Raw genomic sequence first — 15,733 nt, 5'->3', positions numbered from 1 at the left:
GGACCAGGGACTCCCCAAGGGTGAGGACAGAGCCTGAAGGGTTGAACTGAGGGAACCCTTCAAGGGAGGCGTGGAGGGGGCGGAGCTCCATTGACTCCCAGAGAAAGGAGGGGGGACTGAGAGCTAGGCTCAACAGCGCCAGTAACCATTGTGGCCAGGAGTGGAACTGCACCGCTGACAGAAATAAGGAGCAGAAAGGGACAAGACCCACAGCAGGAAGGCTGCACTCTAGGTAGCAAAGGGGAGGAGAAAGGGCTAGGCCCAACAAACTCACCCAACAGGCCCCTCTAGAAACACCTTCAGGAAGGGGACCAAAGCAGGCCAAAATTAGAAGCCACAGCACTCCAAAATACACCATTAAATACAAAGAACAATGCGTAAAGCAAGGAAATCGCTAATAACTGGAGACACCATGACAAACCCTATCAAATTTCCAAGTCCACCAAAGCGCACAGATCCACGGGAAGAAGACCTAAAAGCAGTCATGAGGAAGGAAATGCAAGAATTACTAAAAGAATTAAAAGAAACCCTAACAACCGAATATAAAAAATCCATGGACGAACGAATCAGCCAAATTAAAGAAGAAATGTCAAAGAACATGAGAGAGTCCATACAAAAAGAAGTGAAGGAATTAAAAGACAAGGTAACAAGCCTTACGAGCAGAAACACAGAGTTGGAGAAGCACATAGAAGAACTCGAAGGAAAACTGCAATCAAAAAATGATCAAGAAACCAACAAAGAAATAAAAGGCAAAGCACTGGAAGGAAAAATCCAATATCTAATCAACAAGGACAAAAGAAACAATCTAAGAATTGTGGGTATACCAGAAGGGGAGGAAATAGGGAAGGGGGTAGAACAGGTAGTCGGGGAGATAATAACAGAGAACTTTCCCACCCTCTGGAAAGACAATTCAGGACAAATCCAAGAAATCAAGAGAGTCCCTAATAAAGTAGACCCCAATAAACCCACACCAAGACACATAATAATCCAAATGGCAAAAAACAAAGAGAAAGGAACTCCTGAAAGCAATAAGGGAGAAAAAAAACCTCAAGTACAAAGGAAAGGACATAAGAATCAAACCAGATCTCCCATTTGAAATAATTTAAGCAAGAAGACAGTGGAATGACATATTTAAACGACTGAATGAAAGAAATTTCCAACCCAGGGTCCAATACCCAGCAAAACTATCATTCATATGGGAGGGCAGACTAAAAACATTCTCAAACATGAATGAACTTGAACTATTTGTGCAAACTAAGCCGATCCTAAGCGACTTACTCAGAGAAGAATTACACAATCCAAACCCCCGATTGTAACAACAACCACTCCACACAATACAACTGCACAACAGTCCTCTCTATCAATAATTTCCCTAAATGTAAACGGACTAAACTCTCCAATTAAAAGACACATAGTAGAGAACTGGGTTAGGAAAAATAAACCGGACTTCTGCTGTCTGCAAGAAACACACCTACAGCTACAGGATAAGCACAGGCTTAGAATAAAAGGATGGAAAGTAATTATTCAGGCCAATGGAAAACAAAAAAGAGCAGGGACAGCCATTCTTATATCAGACCAAATTGTATTCAACCTCAAGAAAGTGATCAGAGACAAAGAGGGTCACTACTTACTGGTCAGGGGAACATTAGATCAAGAAACACTAACCCTGGTCAATATCTATGCACCTAATGTAGAGTCACCAAAATATGTGAGGCAACTACTGGCAAACCTGGAGAAACACATGAAGGGAATTGTGATAATAGTAGGGGACCTCAATACTCCACTATCACCACTGGACAGATCCTCCAAGCAGAAAAATAGCAAAGAAATAAGAGCTCTAAATGAAAAATTAGAAGATTTAGGGATAACAGACTTATATAGAGCCCTCCATCCCCAGAAAGCAGAATACACATTCTTCTCAAACCCACATGGAACCTTCTCCAGAATAGACCATGTCTTAGGATACAAAGCCAACCTATGTAAGATCACAAAGGTAAGGATAATTAGAAGTACCATTTCAGATCACTATGCAACAGAGCTTAAAATTGATGTCAAGAAGAAGCAATGGAGGAAAACTAATACCTGGAGACTAAAGAACATGCTGCTTAACAACAGCTGGATCAAAGAACAACTCAAGGAAGAAATAAAAAGATTCCTTGAGACAAATGACAATGAAGAGACAACATGTCAAAATCTATGGGACACAGCAAAAGCAGTAATTAGGGGGAAACTCATAGCAATACAGGCCTATGTCAAGAAACAGGAAAACAACAAAACCAACAGTTTAAAAGATCACCTCAAAGAATTGGAACAACAGCAAAAGAGAAATCCAACCACAAACAGAAGGCAAGAAATAATAAAAAACCAGAGCAGAAATAAACAATATCGAAACTAAGAAAACAATACAAAAAATCAATGAGACCAGGAGTTGGTTTTTCGAAAAAATAAACAAGATAGACAAACCATTGGCGAGACTCACCAAAAAAAAGAGGGAAAACACCCAAATCACTAGGATCACAAATGAAAGGGGAGAGATTACAACAGAACCCCAAGAAATACAACATATCATGAGATCATATTATGAACAACTATACTCAAGTAGGCTAGAGAACCCAGTAGAAATCGACAGATTCTTGGACAAACACCCTCCTCCAAGACTGGAAAAGGAAGATCTAGAAAGTCTAAACAGACCAATCACTTCAGAGGAAATTGAAGAGGTAATTAAAAAACTCCCTAAGAACAAATGCCCAGGCCCAGATGGATTTACAGGTGAATTCTATCAAACATTTAAAGAAGACCTATTACCACTGTTCCAAAGGCTTTTCCAAACCATAGAAAAAACAGGAATCCTCCCCAACTCCTTTTATGAGGCTAATATCACACTCATTCCCAAAGAAGGCAAAGACACCACCAAAAAAGAAAACTACAGACCAATCTCACTAATGAACATAGATGCAAAGATACTCAACAAAATCCTAGCAAACCGAATCCAACACTTCATCAAAAAGATCATACATCACGACCAAGTGGGTTTCATACCAGGAATGCAAGGTTGGTTCAACATACGCAAATCAATAAACATGATACATCACATCAACAACATGAAAGACAAAAACCACATGATCATATCAATTGATGCCGAGAAGGCATTTGACAAAATCCAACATCCTTTCATGTTAAAGACACTCAGCAAAATAGGGTTAGAAGGAACCTTCCTCAAGATAGTTACAGCTATATATGAAAAGCCTACAGCCAACATTATACTTAATGGCGAGAAACTAGAAGCATTCCCACTAAGGTCAGGAACTAGGCAAGGCTGTCCACTCTCTCCACTCTTATTCAATATAACCTTAGAAGTGCTAGCAATAGCAATCCGACAAGAGAAGGGAATCAAAGGAATTCAAGTAGGGAAAGATGAACACAAGCTAGCTCTATTTGCCGACGATATGATGATATACATCAAAAACCCTAAAGAGTCCACAGTAAAACTCCTAGAAACAATCAACCAATACAGCAAAGTGGCTGGATACAAAGTCAATACACAAAAGACAGTAGCGTTTCTATATACAAACAATGAAGTTGAGGAGAGAGAGATTAAAAATACAATCCCATTTAAGATAGTATCAAAAAATATCAAGTATCTAGGAATAAACCTTACAAGAGAAGTGAAAGACCTTTACCAGGGAAACTTCAAAACACTTCAGAAAGAAATTGAAGAAGATCTAAAGAAATGGAAGAACATCCCATGCTCATGGATAGGTAGAATTAACATAGTCAAAATGACTATCTTACCCAAACTTCTATATAGATTTAATGCAATCCCTATCCAAATTCAGACACAAATCTTTAAAGAAATAGAACAATCAATCACAAAATTCATCTGGAACCACAAAAGATCCAGGATAGCCAAACACATACTGAAAAACAAGAAGCTGGGAGGCATCTCCTTACCTAACTTGAAACTATACTATAAAGCCATAGTAATTAAAACAGCATGGTACTGGAACAGAGACAGGAGCTCAGACCAGTGGATCAGAACAGAATTCCCAGACATAAACCCCCAGATATACAGCCAACTAATATTTGATAAAAGAGGCAAGAATCTGAAATGGAACAAAGAAAGCCTATTCAACAAATGGTGTTGGTACAACTGGAAAACCACATGTACGAAAGTGAAAATTGACCCATACCTCACTCCTTATACAAAAGTCAACTCAAAATGGATCAAAGACCTTGAAATCAGACCTGAATCTATAAAGTTTATCGAGAATAAAATAGGCAGAACACTCGAAGACCTATATATCAAAAAGGTCTTTGAGAACGGAGCACCAATGGCAAGAACGTTAGCATCAAATATAAACAAATGGGACTACATCAAACTAAAAAGCTTCTGCATGGCAAAAGAAACCCTACTTAATGCAAGAAGACAGCTAACAGAATGGGAAAAAATCTTTTCACTTGATATATCAGATAAAGGGCTGATATCTAGAACATACAAAGCACTCAGAAAGCTGAGCCCCTCAAAACCAAATAAAGCCATAGAAAAATGGGGAGATGAAATGAATAGACACTTCTCTGAGGAAGACAGAAGGATGGCCAACAAACACATGAAAACATGCTCACCTTCACTCATCATCAGGGAGATCCAAATCAAGACAACAATGAGATACCACCTTACACCAGTGAGGTTGGCTCACATCAAAAATAATGGAAACAACCTTTGTTGGCGAGGATGCGGTATGAAAGGAACTCTCATCCACTGCTGGTGGGAATGCCCCCTAGTCCAACATCTATGGAGAAAAGTCTGGAGAGTGCTCAAAGAACTCAGAATTGATCTGCCATTTGACCCAGCAATTGCTCTACTAGGCATATACCCACAAGATGGAAGGACATTCATTCCAAAATATATATGCACCCCACTATTTATTGCAGCACTCAGTATAATAGCCAAATCTTGGAACCAACCTCGATGTCCAACAACAGATGAATGGATCATTAAGATGTGGTACATATACACAATGGAATATTACATGGCAGTCAGAAACGATACAATCACAGACTTTGCAGCAACATGGATGGGCCTAGATCATGTTATGTTAAACGAAGTAAGTCAGAAGACAAAAGATAAACACAGAATGGTAGCACTATTCTGAAACACCTAGAACACATAGTTTATACACAACTAAATCCTATCAAATAACAGGGTAGAAACTCCGAACACTGTAATAGTCAGCATAGACGTGGGAGCAGTGTCCAAAATACATGAAAAAGGAACAACGCAAACTCTTGACTACACATTATACCACAAAGAAAACAGCAACAACAGAAACGGCAGCATAGAGAGAACAGGTATGTAATCAGACTTCTACAACAAAGGTCCACAATAATCCCTGAGAGTTCATATACAGGAACACAAGTATAGAACACCAAGGGAAATCACGGACTACAATGGCAACATACCATAACACTACCTTTTAATGCCTTTATCTTACTATACTTTAAATAACCTCTCAGCTTTTCTGCCCACAGGTGCCCTTGGATACAAAGGGCGGACAAACTAAGGTGGCAACTCGGGATACCACACGGGATACCATACCTTGCTTGCACTACGAGATGGCCACAAGAAAACTCTTTAACATACACTTTATCTTTAGGTAATACCTTCATTTAGGAATTGAAGCACGTGACCAGTCAGACCACTGAAGCAGTACCTGAGACGTACAGACTTAAACTACAGGCTCTATTCTTCGAACACATTCAATCAAACCAGCATTCCCTTGCTATTCTCTCCCCTCTCCTCACTACTTTTTTTTTTCTTTTTCTTCTTCTATTCTGCTCATTACTTTTCTCCCTTTCTCCCCCCCCCTTTTCTCTCTAAGGTATTTTCTCTTTTCTCTCCCTTCAAACCCTTCCCATACACCTTCCCCTTTCCCCCCTCCGGAAATCCAACTATCCCCTCACCCCTCAATCCCATCCAGATCTCCCACCATATTAAAACTCTTCTCCCCCAGTCCTTATTCTATTAGGCATCAAGATCGACCTCCTACCCAATGAACCAGTACCCAGCACCCAGGCGAGAGGACACCCAGATAAAACCACACCTCGTCTCCTGAAAGAAAAGACAGCCAACTCCCCTATGGACTCATGCTGCGAGGCCCTCCCGACCAACTCCCCCTAACGCGAACTGCTCCTTGAAACCGGGCCTAGATCCAAAAGTATCCCCAATGCAAGAACTCTTCCAAGACCCCCCTGCCGCAAATATTTACCAATCTGAAGAAGGTCAGGGGGTGGGTTAGGAAGATGCCTGGGAACCCACACACCACAAGAAAAACCCAAAAGACAATGGGAAAAACTGTACTTCCAACATAGGCATAAGACCTGTAATACACCACCTCTTTACCTGCCCTCCCCCAAATGTAAGGTAGTCTTTTGCACCACTTTGGTCCCATAAAAATTTCGCTAACTCATTTTATTTCTTTTTTTTTTTAATTTATTTATTTATCTTTTTTTTTTAAATGTTTGTCCTTCATATATATTTGTGAGCACATACAGTTTCAATCCCCCCCCCCTTTTTTTTTTCTTCGTTTTTTGGTAGGTGACCTGTGGCTGTTATCCCATCAGTCCACCCACGAATACACAGACATTATAATGTAGCACCACTTCCCCCTACAAAGGCACACTAAGTAAAGGGGAAATTTTACATTTAAAAAAAATAATAAAAGAGAGCTCTTATCTACTAGAGATAGGAACTCATAGTTATTTAAAATATAGGGATATCTCCTGCCTTGAAAATATGTCATGTGGAATCAAATTAGACCTCAGGTGATTAGATACCATTCATCCAGCCTTGAACCCTGGATCTCCGACATAGAAACGGCACAGCTCTCCACAACAGCTGCAGGAAACAAACTCCATCCAGGACGGCCTTAATACGACGAGACCAACAACAAGTCCCACCTCTAACATGATATCCTGACAACGGGGAAAATGCGATCATTTTGACCTTAGAGCAGATTAGCCTACCTTACCAACTAACGACAAGACAAAACCAGAAGTCTTGGCTCCCTTTGGTAGGACAAAAACCCAAGATCGGGATTTACAGATGACTGGCTGCTTGATTCACGACCAGACTGTATACATCTTGGGACCAATAAATAAGCCCTAGTTTAGGGTTTGAACTATGACCTGCACAAGAATCATGATCCCCAGCCCCAAAGATCCGGCAGAGACAACTGTAACGGAATGGGGCTTTTGGGAGCACAAAGAAAGACGCTATCCTAGGTGCCACCCTAGGCTCAGTGCAAAGACCAAGATCATCAACCACAGAAGATGGGTTAAAATGACACTGAGGTAACAGAACCTCTAGAACCACAAAGACTGACTTCATCATAAGTCCCACCTCAGGATCTGTACAGATACTGAGACCTCTAAACACAGAGCAGAAGTCTTCCACACACCAAAGGAAAAAAAAAAAGAAAGAAAAAAAAAAAAAAAAAAAAACACCAACGGGAAAGTAAAGGATCCTGAGCAATGTCTAGAGTTGATCCCATGACAGTATGCTCCAAGGACGGAGAAATCCCATATCTCTTAGGCCAAGTGAATTCTTTTTCGAATGACCCCAATATTTACTGTGCCAGTGCAGGAGGGAAAAAAACAAAAATACAAAAAGCACAAAACCTTGGTTATTTTTTTGATATAAATATATATAGTACCTTCATTTATTATTGTTATTATTATTATTATTTTTTTTTTGGTTTTTGGGCCACACCCGTTTGACGCTCAGGGGTTACTCCTGGCTATGTGCTCAGAAATCGCCCCTGGCTTGGGGGGACCATATGGGACGCCGGGGGATCGAACCGCGGTCCGTTCCTTGGCTAGCGCTTGTAAGGCAGACACCTTAGCTCTAGCGCCACCTTCCCGGCCCCTGTTATTATTATTTTTGATTTACCAATCTATTTTGGTCGATTTCTGTTTGGGTGTGATTATTGAAAGTGTAGTCCCCAATTATACTTATTTTTTTTTATTTTTTTTATTTTTTCTCTTCCTTTCTTCTCTTTCGTTATGTGCTATGCCATGTTTCTTAATTCAAGACCATGGCGTGATTTTTGTTTGTCTGTTTTTGTTTTATTTTTTTTTCTACTTGTTTGTTTGTTTGTTTTGTCTGCTCTGTGTGGTGCTTATCGAAATAGCTGGAGCCCTCACTGGATATTTGACACTTCTTTTGGTACTAGTGGAGTGTTTCACCTACTTTTTCTCCATCTCCCAGAGTGATGATGAGAGCCTTTAGAAGGACTCCGCCCATTTTCGGGGTATTAGACTCTTACCCCAGTTTATTGCTTTTTTCTCCTTCAAACAAAACCACGCAACTTGAACTAGCTAGTCCTGACTCCAGATAGAGGGGGAAATAAGGGAGGCATCAGGACCAAACAGGTGCAAGACTACTAAGTAGTGGGTTAGATACAGAGGGGACCACGTATTCTAGCCGCCCTGGGGTGAGGGAAAAGGAAAAGGGAGGTAGGATAGAAACGGAGGCGTAGGGATGACAATTTGGCGATGGGAATCCCCCCTGATTTTATGTAAATATGTACCTAAAATATTATTGTCAACAATATGTAAGCCATTATGATCAAAATAAAAATTTATATTAAAAAAAAAAAGTGTAAAGAGCCGCATGTGGCTCGCTAGCAGCGGCTTGCCAACCACTGCACTAGAATATTTTATAAGAAAACATATTTAGAAAGACTAGATTTTAAAACGTTAAATAACATTTTGAAAGAAAAATTTATATTTACTGAATTCTCTGAAATAGTGGGGAATAGATATTTTAAAACTAATTTTATCAAAAGGAAAATACTGCTTTAATTATATCTGAAACTCTTGATAAACCTACCAAACACAAATGAGATTTTCTTTTAAATCTACAAAAAGCTCTTTCATCAATTATTTTTTTTAGTGTTTTGAGCCACACACAGTGGCACTCGGGTTGGTTACTACTGACTTTGTGCTCAGAAATCGCTTCTGGCTCGGGGAACCATATGGGATAACGGGCATCAAACCCATGTCAGTCTTAGGTCAGCCATGTGCAAGGCAAACGTCCTACCACTCTGCTACCACTCTAGTCCCTGAACAATTATTTAAATCTATTAAAAACATAATAGAATATTAATGTAAAATTCCCTGATTGTTCTAAAATTATATTTTGGTCATTTTCATATCTTAATAAATGTCTACAGGTGGTCCAGAATGATTATACAGTGAGTGGGATATTTGCCATACCTGTGGCCAACTAGAATCTGGTCTATGGAATTCTAATGTGGTCCTCCAAGCCCATCAGGAGTGATCCCTGAGTATAGAGCCAGAAGTAAGCCCTAAGAACTAACAGGTATGGCTCCCCCAAATTAAAAATAATGTCTATAAATATTAATACTTATGAGTCTGTGTACTGGCAATATACAAAGATTTAGAATCGTTAAATATACTTTTATTTTGTTTTAGAAAAATAGAGGGGTGGGATAGTGGTGCAAGAGGTAGAAAGTTTGCCTTGAACATGCTAACGTAGGACGGACCATGGTTTGATCCTCCATCATAGCCAGGAGTAACCCCTGAGTGTCACCGAGTGTGGCCCAAAAAGAAAAAAAAAAAATTGAATTAGTAACTAATATAAAATAAATAGAAATATTGGGAAATTTTAAATGCTTTATCATTAATTATTCTGTTTACAAATGACCAGGAATCAGTAACAATTTATGATTATAGGTTGATTAAAAGTAATTTTTTATATTTCTGAAAATAATCTGTTATTTTTCCATTTATCTATAACTCAGGAAAATATTCCTCCTTACCCATAGAGTTGTAATAAAAAACAAATATCTTTAAATATTAAATACTTTATGAAGTTATAAATCTTTATATGTAAATAAATTATAATTTATTACAAACAGTCTTATAGCTCAATTGTCATAAAGGAAATGTTACAGTGAAAGTGGGGCTGGAGCTGTGGTGCAGAGCAGTAAGGTGTCTGCTTGCTGGCACTAGCGTAGGACAGACTGCCCCCAGCGTCCCATATGGTCCCTCAAGCCAGGAGTGATTTCTGAGCGCATAGCCAGGAATAATCTCTGAGCATCACTGGGTGTGCCCCCCCCAAAAAAAAATTTAAAAAAAGGTAATGTTATAATGAATGAATGTTAAAAAAACAATTATATGTTCTAGGGAGAAAATATTTGGATGATATTTTATTGAGGATAAAAATACTTTGTATTAAGTATGCCAAATTAAAGTTACCAAAAAATAGATATTTCTTTTAATTAATTATTGAGAAACTATGATAATATGGTTAATATAAATATTCTAGCCATAGTTTTCTATGTGGTATTAGTTTTTAATTACTTTCCTTGTGACTGACATTTTCCAGATTGCTCTCTCATGAAAATGGGACATGCAAGTTGGGCTACTTTGGAGCTAGAAAGATACAAACTAATTAAAAGGGCAGAAATTATATTTTACAAAGCTATTTAGGGTATTGAGACTTCCATTGAACTACTTTCATTTCTAAGAGTATACTTAGAAAATATAATTTGCTTTCAAAAAGTAAATTTTACAGAGCTGTCTACCTTCATAGAGTCTAAGCATAGATTTAAGCTTAAAGAGGTAGAATTGGTGAAAGAAAGCACAAATATAAGAACAAAATTGAGCTAGGATGATAAAAATCAGTAACAAAATTTTAGAGAACTTAATAAAATATTTTTACTAGGCATAAATTTCTATACAAAGCACAAAAGCAGCATAAAAGATAATATGGGATGAAAGTGCATGCCTTGAACTTAGCTGATCCTGGTTCAAAATTGGCCATGGCATGGCCCTCCCTAGCACTGGAGTCCCTGGCACAACTAGGTGTGACTGTGGAGATCCCCAAGTACCACTGGGTTATTCCAGACAACTCCCAATACTCAGGTCTGAACATCAGCTGGCTGGGGGGGGGCACCCAGATACCCTGAGCACCACTTAGAAGCCCCCCCAAAATATTAGAAATTATGATTTCCAAAATCTAAATCTGATTAAATTAGAAAAGATATTTTATGAAGATAACTTTACAGGTTGAGGAATTTTATAGCTTCATTACATTTAACTAACTGAAAATTTACTTGGATCAAACCATTTTTAAAGGTCATAGAAGTAAGGACTTAAGTACAAAATAAACTATTAACTTATTTTGTGTAAACCTCAAATTCTGGTCAGCTTATTTACTTATGAAGAATAGCAACAATAATACTAAGCTGTAGACTGCTCTGTCAAAAACATAATGTAGAAAGCTCAATTACCTAAACTACTAAGTACTATTGAAAGACCTTTAATTTGAGGCTAATTAAATTATAAAAATGTTAATCGGATATCATCAAGAACTAGCACTGCAAAGCTAAAAAATTGCATAGCTATTATTATTCTAGAATTCTTCACAATTTTCCTAATTTAGCATATTCATTAATTATTTATTAAATATGAACCATTAACACATTATGTTCTTCTGAAAAAATATACTGCATTTAATGTTATACAACCCTGAAGGTTCTTGTTAAATATTTTAAAGAGTAACCTCTATACAGTTTTAACTCAGTGAAGGAAAGCTTATCTATTTTGGGTTTATGTTTGTTTTTTCATTTTTGCCTAATAATGTATACAAAGATTATAGATTTTATTTCACATATTGTAATGCATGTAATTTTATTTATTTTTATATTTTGGTTTTGGGACCACACCTGGTTTCTGCTCAGGGAGCACGTAGGGCAGTGCTCAATGAACCTCACATGTGGTGTTGGGTATCAAAATAGGCTGGCCAAGTGCAAGGCAAGTGACTTAATCACTGTACTACCTCTACGAGTAATTTTTGTTGTTGTTTTTTGGGCCACATTCAGTAATGCTTGGGGATTAGTCATGACTCTGCACCCAGAAATTACTCCTGGTGATGTTCAGAGAACCATACAGGATGCCAAGGACTGAACTGGGTCAACCACATGCACTTCTGCCTCTCTACAAGTAATTTTTAAAATAAACTATTGGGACCACATCTACTTTAAGCCATTTCTTTCCTCAGACAGCAGTTGTGGTATAATAAAAGGAGCACAGGGCCCAAAGTCAAAAAGTCCTTACATAGAATCTAGACCATAAAGTTTTAGAAATTTTATTTTCTCATGAAAAATAGGAAGGACACTTAATGATGTTTTAGAGACTTGTTTATGTTATTTTTCTAATGTAATATTTTCTTATTTATCTTATTAAAAGAACACTGAGTTTTGGGGGGTTCTTTAGTTAATTTTCCAGCTCAACAATTAAATTAAAACATTATAGTCTCCTAAGTCTTTCAACTTTATAAATAAATTCTATGTGAAAGTGTTTTTCTCTAAGCTATAAGATTTTATAACTAATTTTAATTTCTTTGTTTTAACTAATTGACTAACTTAGTCAATTAATTTTAATTTCATTTTCCATGTCTATCCATGTATAGAAAAACTATTATGTTGAAATAAGTCAGAAGGAGAGAGTCAGACACAGAATAGTCTCACTCATCTATGGGTTTTAAGAAAAAGAAAGGACATTATTGTAATAATGCCCAGAGGCAATAAAGGTGAAGGCTAGAAGGACCAGCTCACTATATGAAGCTCACCACAAAGATTGGTGAGTGCAGTTAGAGATAAAAGTACACTAAAGACTATGATGACAATGTTAATAATGCCTGTCTCGAAAACAGGTGGGGGCGGGAGAGGAGGGAGATGAGAAGCATTGGTGGTGAGAATGTCGCATTGGTGAAAGAGGTGTTCTTTTAATGACTGAAACTCAAATACAAACATGTTTGTAATTATGGTGCTTAAATATATTATTAAAATTTAATTCCATTTAATTTAAAAAAGGAATCTTTTAATTAATTTTATTTTAGTTCAACAATTAACCACTTCATATTTAAAATGCTTTCTGTATTATTTTTATTTTAGTACAATGTATTTAGTATTTTAGTACAATGTATTTCCATATAGAAAGATCCCATAGTTTTTTTGGCCTTTATTTTAGAGTAGTACAGTTCCTAAATATAGCTTCTATCTCCATAAGATATTTTACTATCAATTTTTCATCTCAAGGGCTACACATAGTATTATATTGTAAACTAATCTCAACACTTGGCTTTTAAATTTAAGTATTTTTATTCTATTTAAAATAAATGTGCATTAAATTTTTGTTCTGTTCTAAACTAACATTTGATAAAATTTTGATGAACTTTGATGAATATTTGATGAGATTTTTTCATTTGATCAGTTCATGTATTTACATAGTGAAAACATTCGAGCTTTACAGGTTTTCCCTCTCACTTTTCTAAGTGTTCATGATCAAATTACATATGAGAGTGTTAAATACTTTTTAAAAAAAAACATACAACTAAATAGGAGTCCATTCTGGTTCTTACTCTAGACTTAACACTGAGAAGTTAAGCCATATTTCTCTGAAATATAAGCACATATGCACTGAGTATAGGAGGAAATTATATATAAGATCCCATATGCAGGTAAGACAATTTATCTTACAAAGGACACTAGTATATAGAATTATGAGAAGGAAATTGAGAATTATCTATACCTATAAAAGGGAAATATAGTACATTTTTATTCTCTCTTGAACATGTATCTCTAAATATATCTCCCCTCACATCTAAGCAAATTCCTTTAGATAAAAATAAGAATGCATCACCAAAAAATAAAAGGAAAATAGTCTGTGGACTGATAAAAAAAATATATATATACCTGCAATTTCTTCTAAAGTGTTGGCATGCATATCCAGCAGCACAGTTCCATTCAGAATACAACTTCTCAACTCAAACAAGCTGTGTAATGAAAGAGTAGCCACATAAGGCTTACTCCACCTTTCTCCTCCATCTTCAACATCTTCTTCAAATTTCAACCACCTACATAAATAAATTTTATTATTAGCACAGTGAATATTATATTTTAGATAAATTACCTTTTATCCAAATGATAAATAGTAGAAATAAAAAGATAACTATATTGCCTCTTGGCTTTGTGGGTGTGGGAAGTACAAAATCTAATTCAAGTCACATTCCCAATGATCTTGTTGAACCAGATTCAACTCTAACTTTTTCTTATTTTCCTTCAGAGTCTGCATTTATTTGAAAATAGAATATAATTACTTTTAATTAATTTATAAAAATGTTCATCTTATATATATATCATTAATGTTTATAGTAGGAAAAACATTAACACTTGATTCTCTTACATGAAACAAACTTCAAGTTAAAAATTAATCCCTTTTCTCTTACTCCCTTTATAGTATTCATAGAACTAGCATTAGGAGAATAAGACTCTTTTGTTTTGTTGGTCTTGTTTTTTGTTTGTTTTGAGCCATACCATGTATGCTCAAGGTTAACTGTTTCTGCACTCAGGGATCACTTCTGGTTGGGCTCAAGGGTTCAGATGTGGTGCTGGAGATAAATAGAACCCAGATCAGCCACATAAAAATCATATTTTCCTAATTATTCTTATATTACAAGTGACTACAAAATACTTTTTATAAGTTATAACTAATAATAATATTATTTAAAGCAATAATGGGATTCATAATCTACATAAAATTATCAAAATTTTTTGTAAAAAATCTGTAATTAAATTTGACTTCCAGTAAACTGGTAAATTTAATCATTTAAAAAGTTTGCACATCTTATTGAGTGTCTTTTGAAATATAGTATTCACAAGATTCAGTTTGTGTACATTCATTCATTTTTATTCCATGTACATTATCAATAAAATTAGCATAACCAGGAAGACACAACCTCAAGGAAAACTCTTAGTTCTCGGCCACATCTGGCAGCGCTAAGGGCTTACATCTGATTTTATTCAAGATCATTCCTGGTAGGACTCCAAGAACTATACAGGGTTGATGGGGAATTGAACACTAGCTGATTGCATGCAAGGTAAATGGCCTACCAGTTATATTATCTCTCCAGCCCCTACAAAGGCACTCTTGCTGTTCTCAATTTACATCTTGGATCTTCTCCATGGAAATCACTAATCTGTTCTTTTTTACTATAGTTTTATCATTTGAGGACATTATAATATGAGGTTGGCTTTGTTTATTTGTTTTAATTTGGGGACCACACCCGGCTGCACTCAGGGGTTACTTCTGGCTATGTACTCATAAATCAGTCCTGGCAGGCTCAGGAGACCATTTGGGATGCCAGGGATTGAACCCAAATCAACTGCATGCAGAGCCTATTCCCTATTCATTGTGACATTACTCCAGCCCCAAGACTGACAGCTTTCATTAAGCAGAATGCTTCTAAAACCACTCAAGTTGTTGTATATACAAATAGCACTTTTTCTTTCTACTGTAGAGTAGTATTCCATTGTATAGCTTTACCAGGAATTTTATAAACATCATTCACCACTAAGCAATATTTTGGTTTCTTCACAAATTTTGCTGTTACAACTAAAGCTTCTATAAACCCTATTGTAAATATTTATTCATTTGTTTTTAGGGTAGAAAAAGCTTATTGGAATGTAAAAGAGAAGAAAAGGAAACTCCCTGCATGGGGAGGAATTTAGTATAGAACTAAGTTCTCTGTAATATTTTTATGTCAGAATTATTTTTCATGTTGTCTGGAATAAATACCCAAGACTAAGATTTCTGGATTAATAGTAAATATATACTTAGTTTCATAAGAAATTGTGGACTTGGA

General features: G+C 36.5%; 1 protein-coding gene across 1 annotated transcript in view; it reads right to left on the bottom strand.

Moving 5' to 3' along the window:
- SLC4A10 (solute carrier family 4 member 10) overlaps positions 1 to 15,733 on the bottom strand; it is a 337,987-nt gene that overhangs the window by 128,502 nt on the left and 193,752 nt on the right. Inside the window, 1 exon segment of the mRNA XM_049773345.1 lies at positions 13,785 to 13,945. Coding sequence (XP_049629302.1) covers positions 13,785 to 13,945 — 161 coding nt within the window.

The sequence above is a fragment of the Suncus etruscus genome, chromosome 5 (assembly GCF_024139225.1).
Source record: "Suncus etruscus isolate mSunEtr1 chromosome 5, mSunEtr1.pri.cur, whole genome shotgun sequence".
Lineage (NCBI taxonomy): Eukaryota > Metazoa > Chordata > Mammalia > Eulipotyphla > Soricidae > Suncus > Suncus etruscus.
The sequence above is the reverse complement of the archived record's forward strand: the minus strand, read 5'-3'. Positions and strand labels throughout refer to the sequence as shown.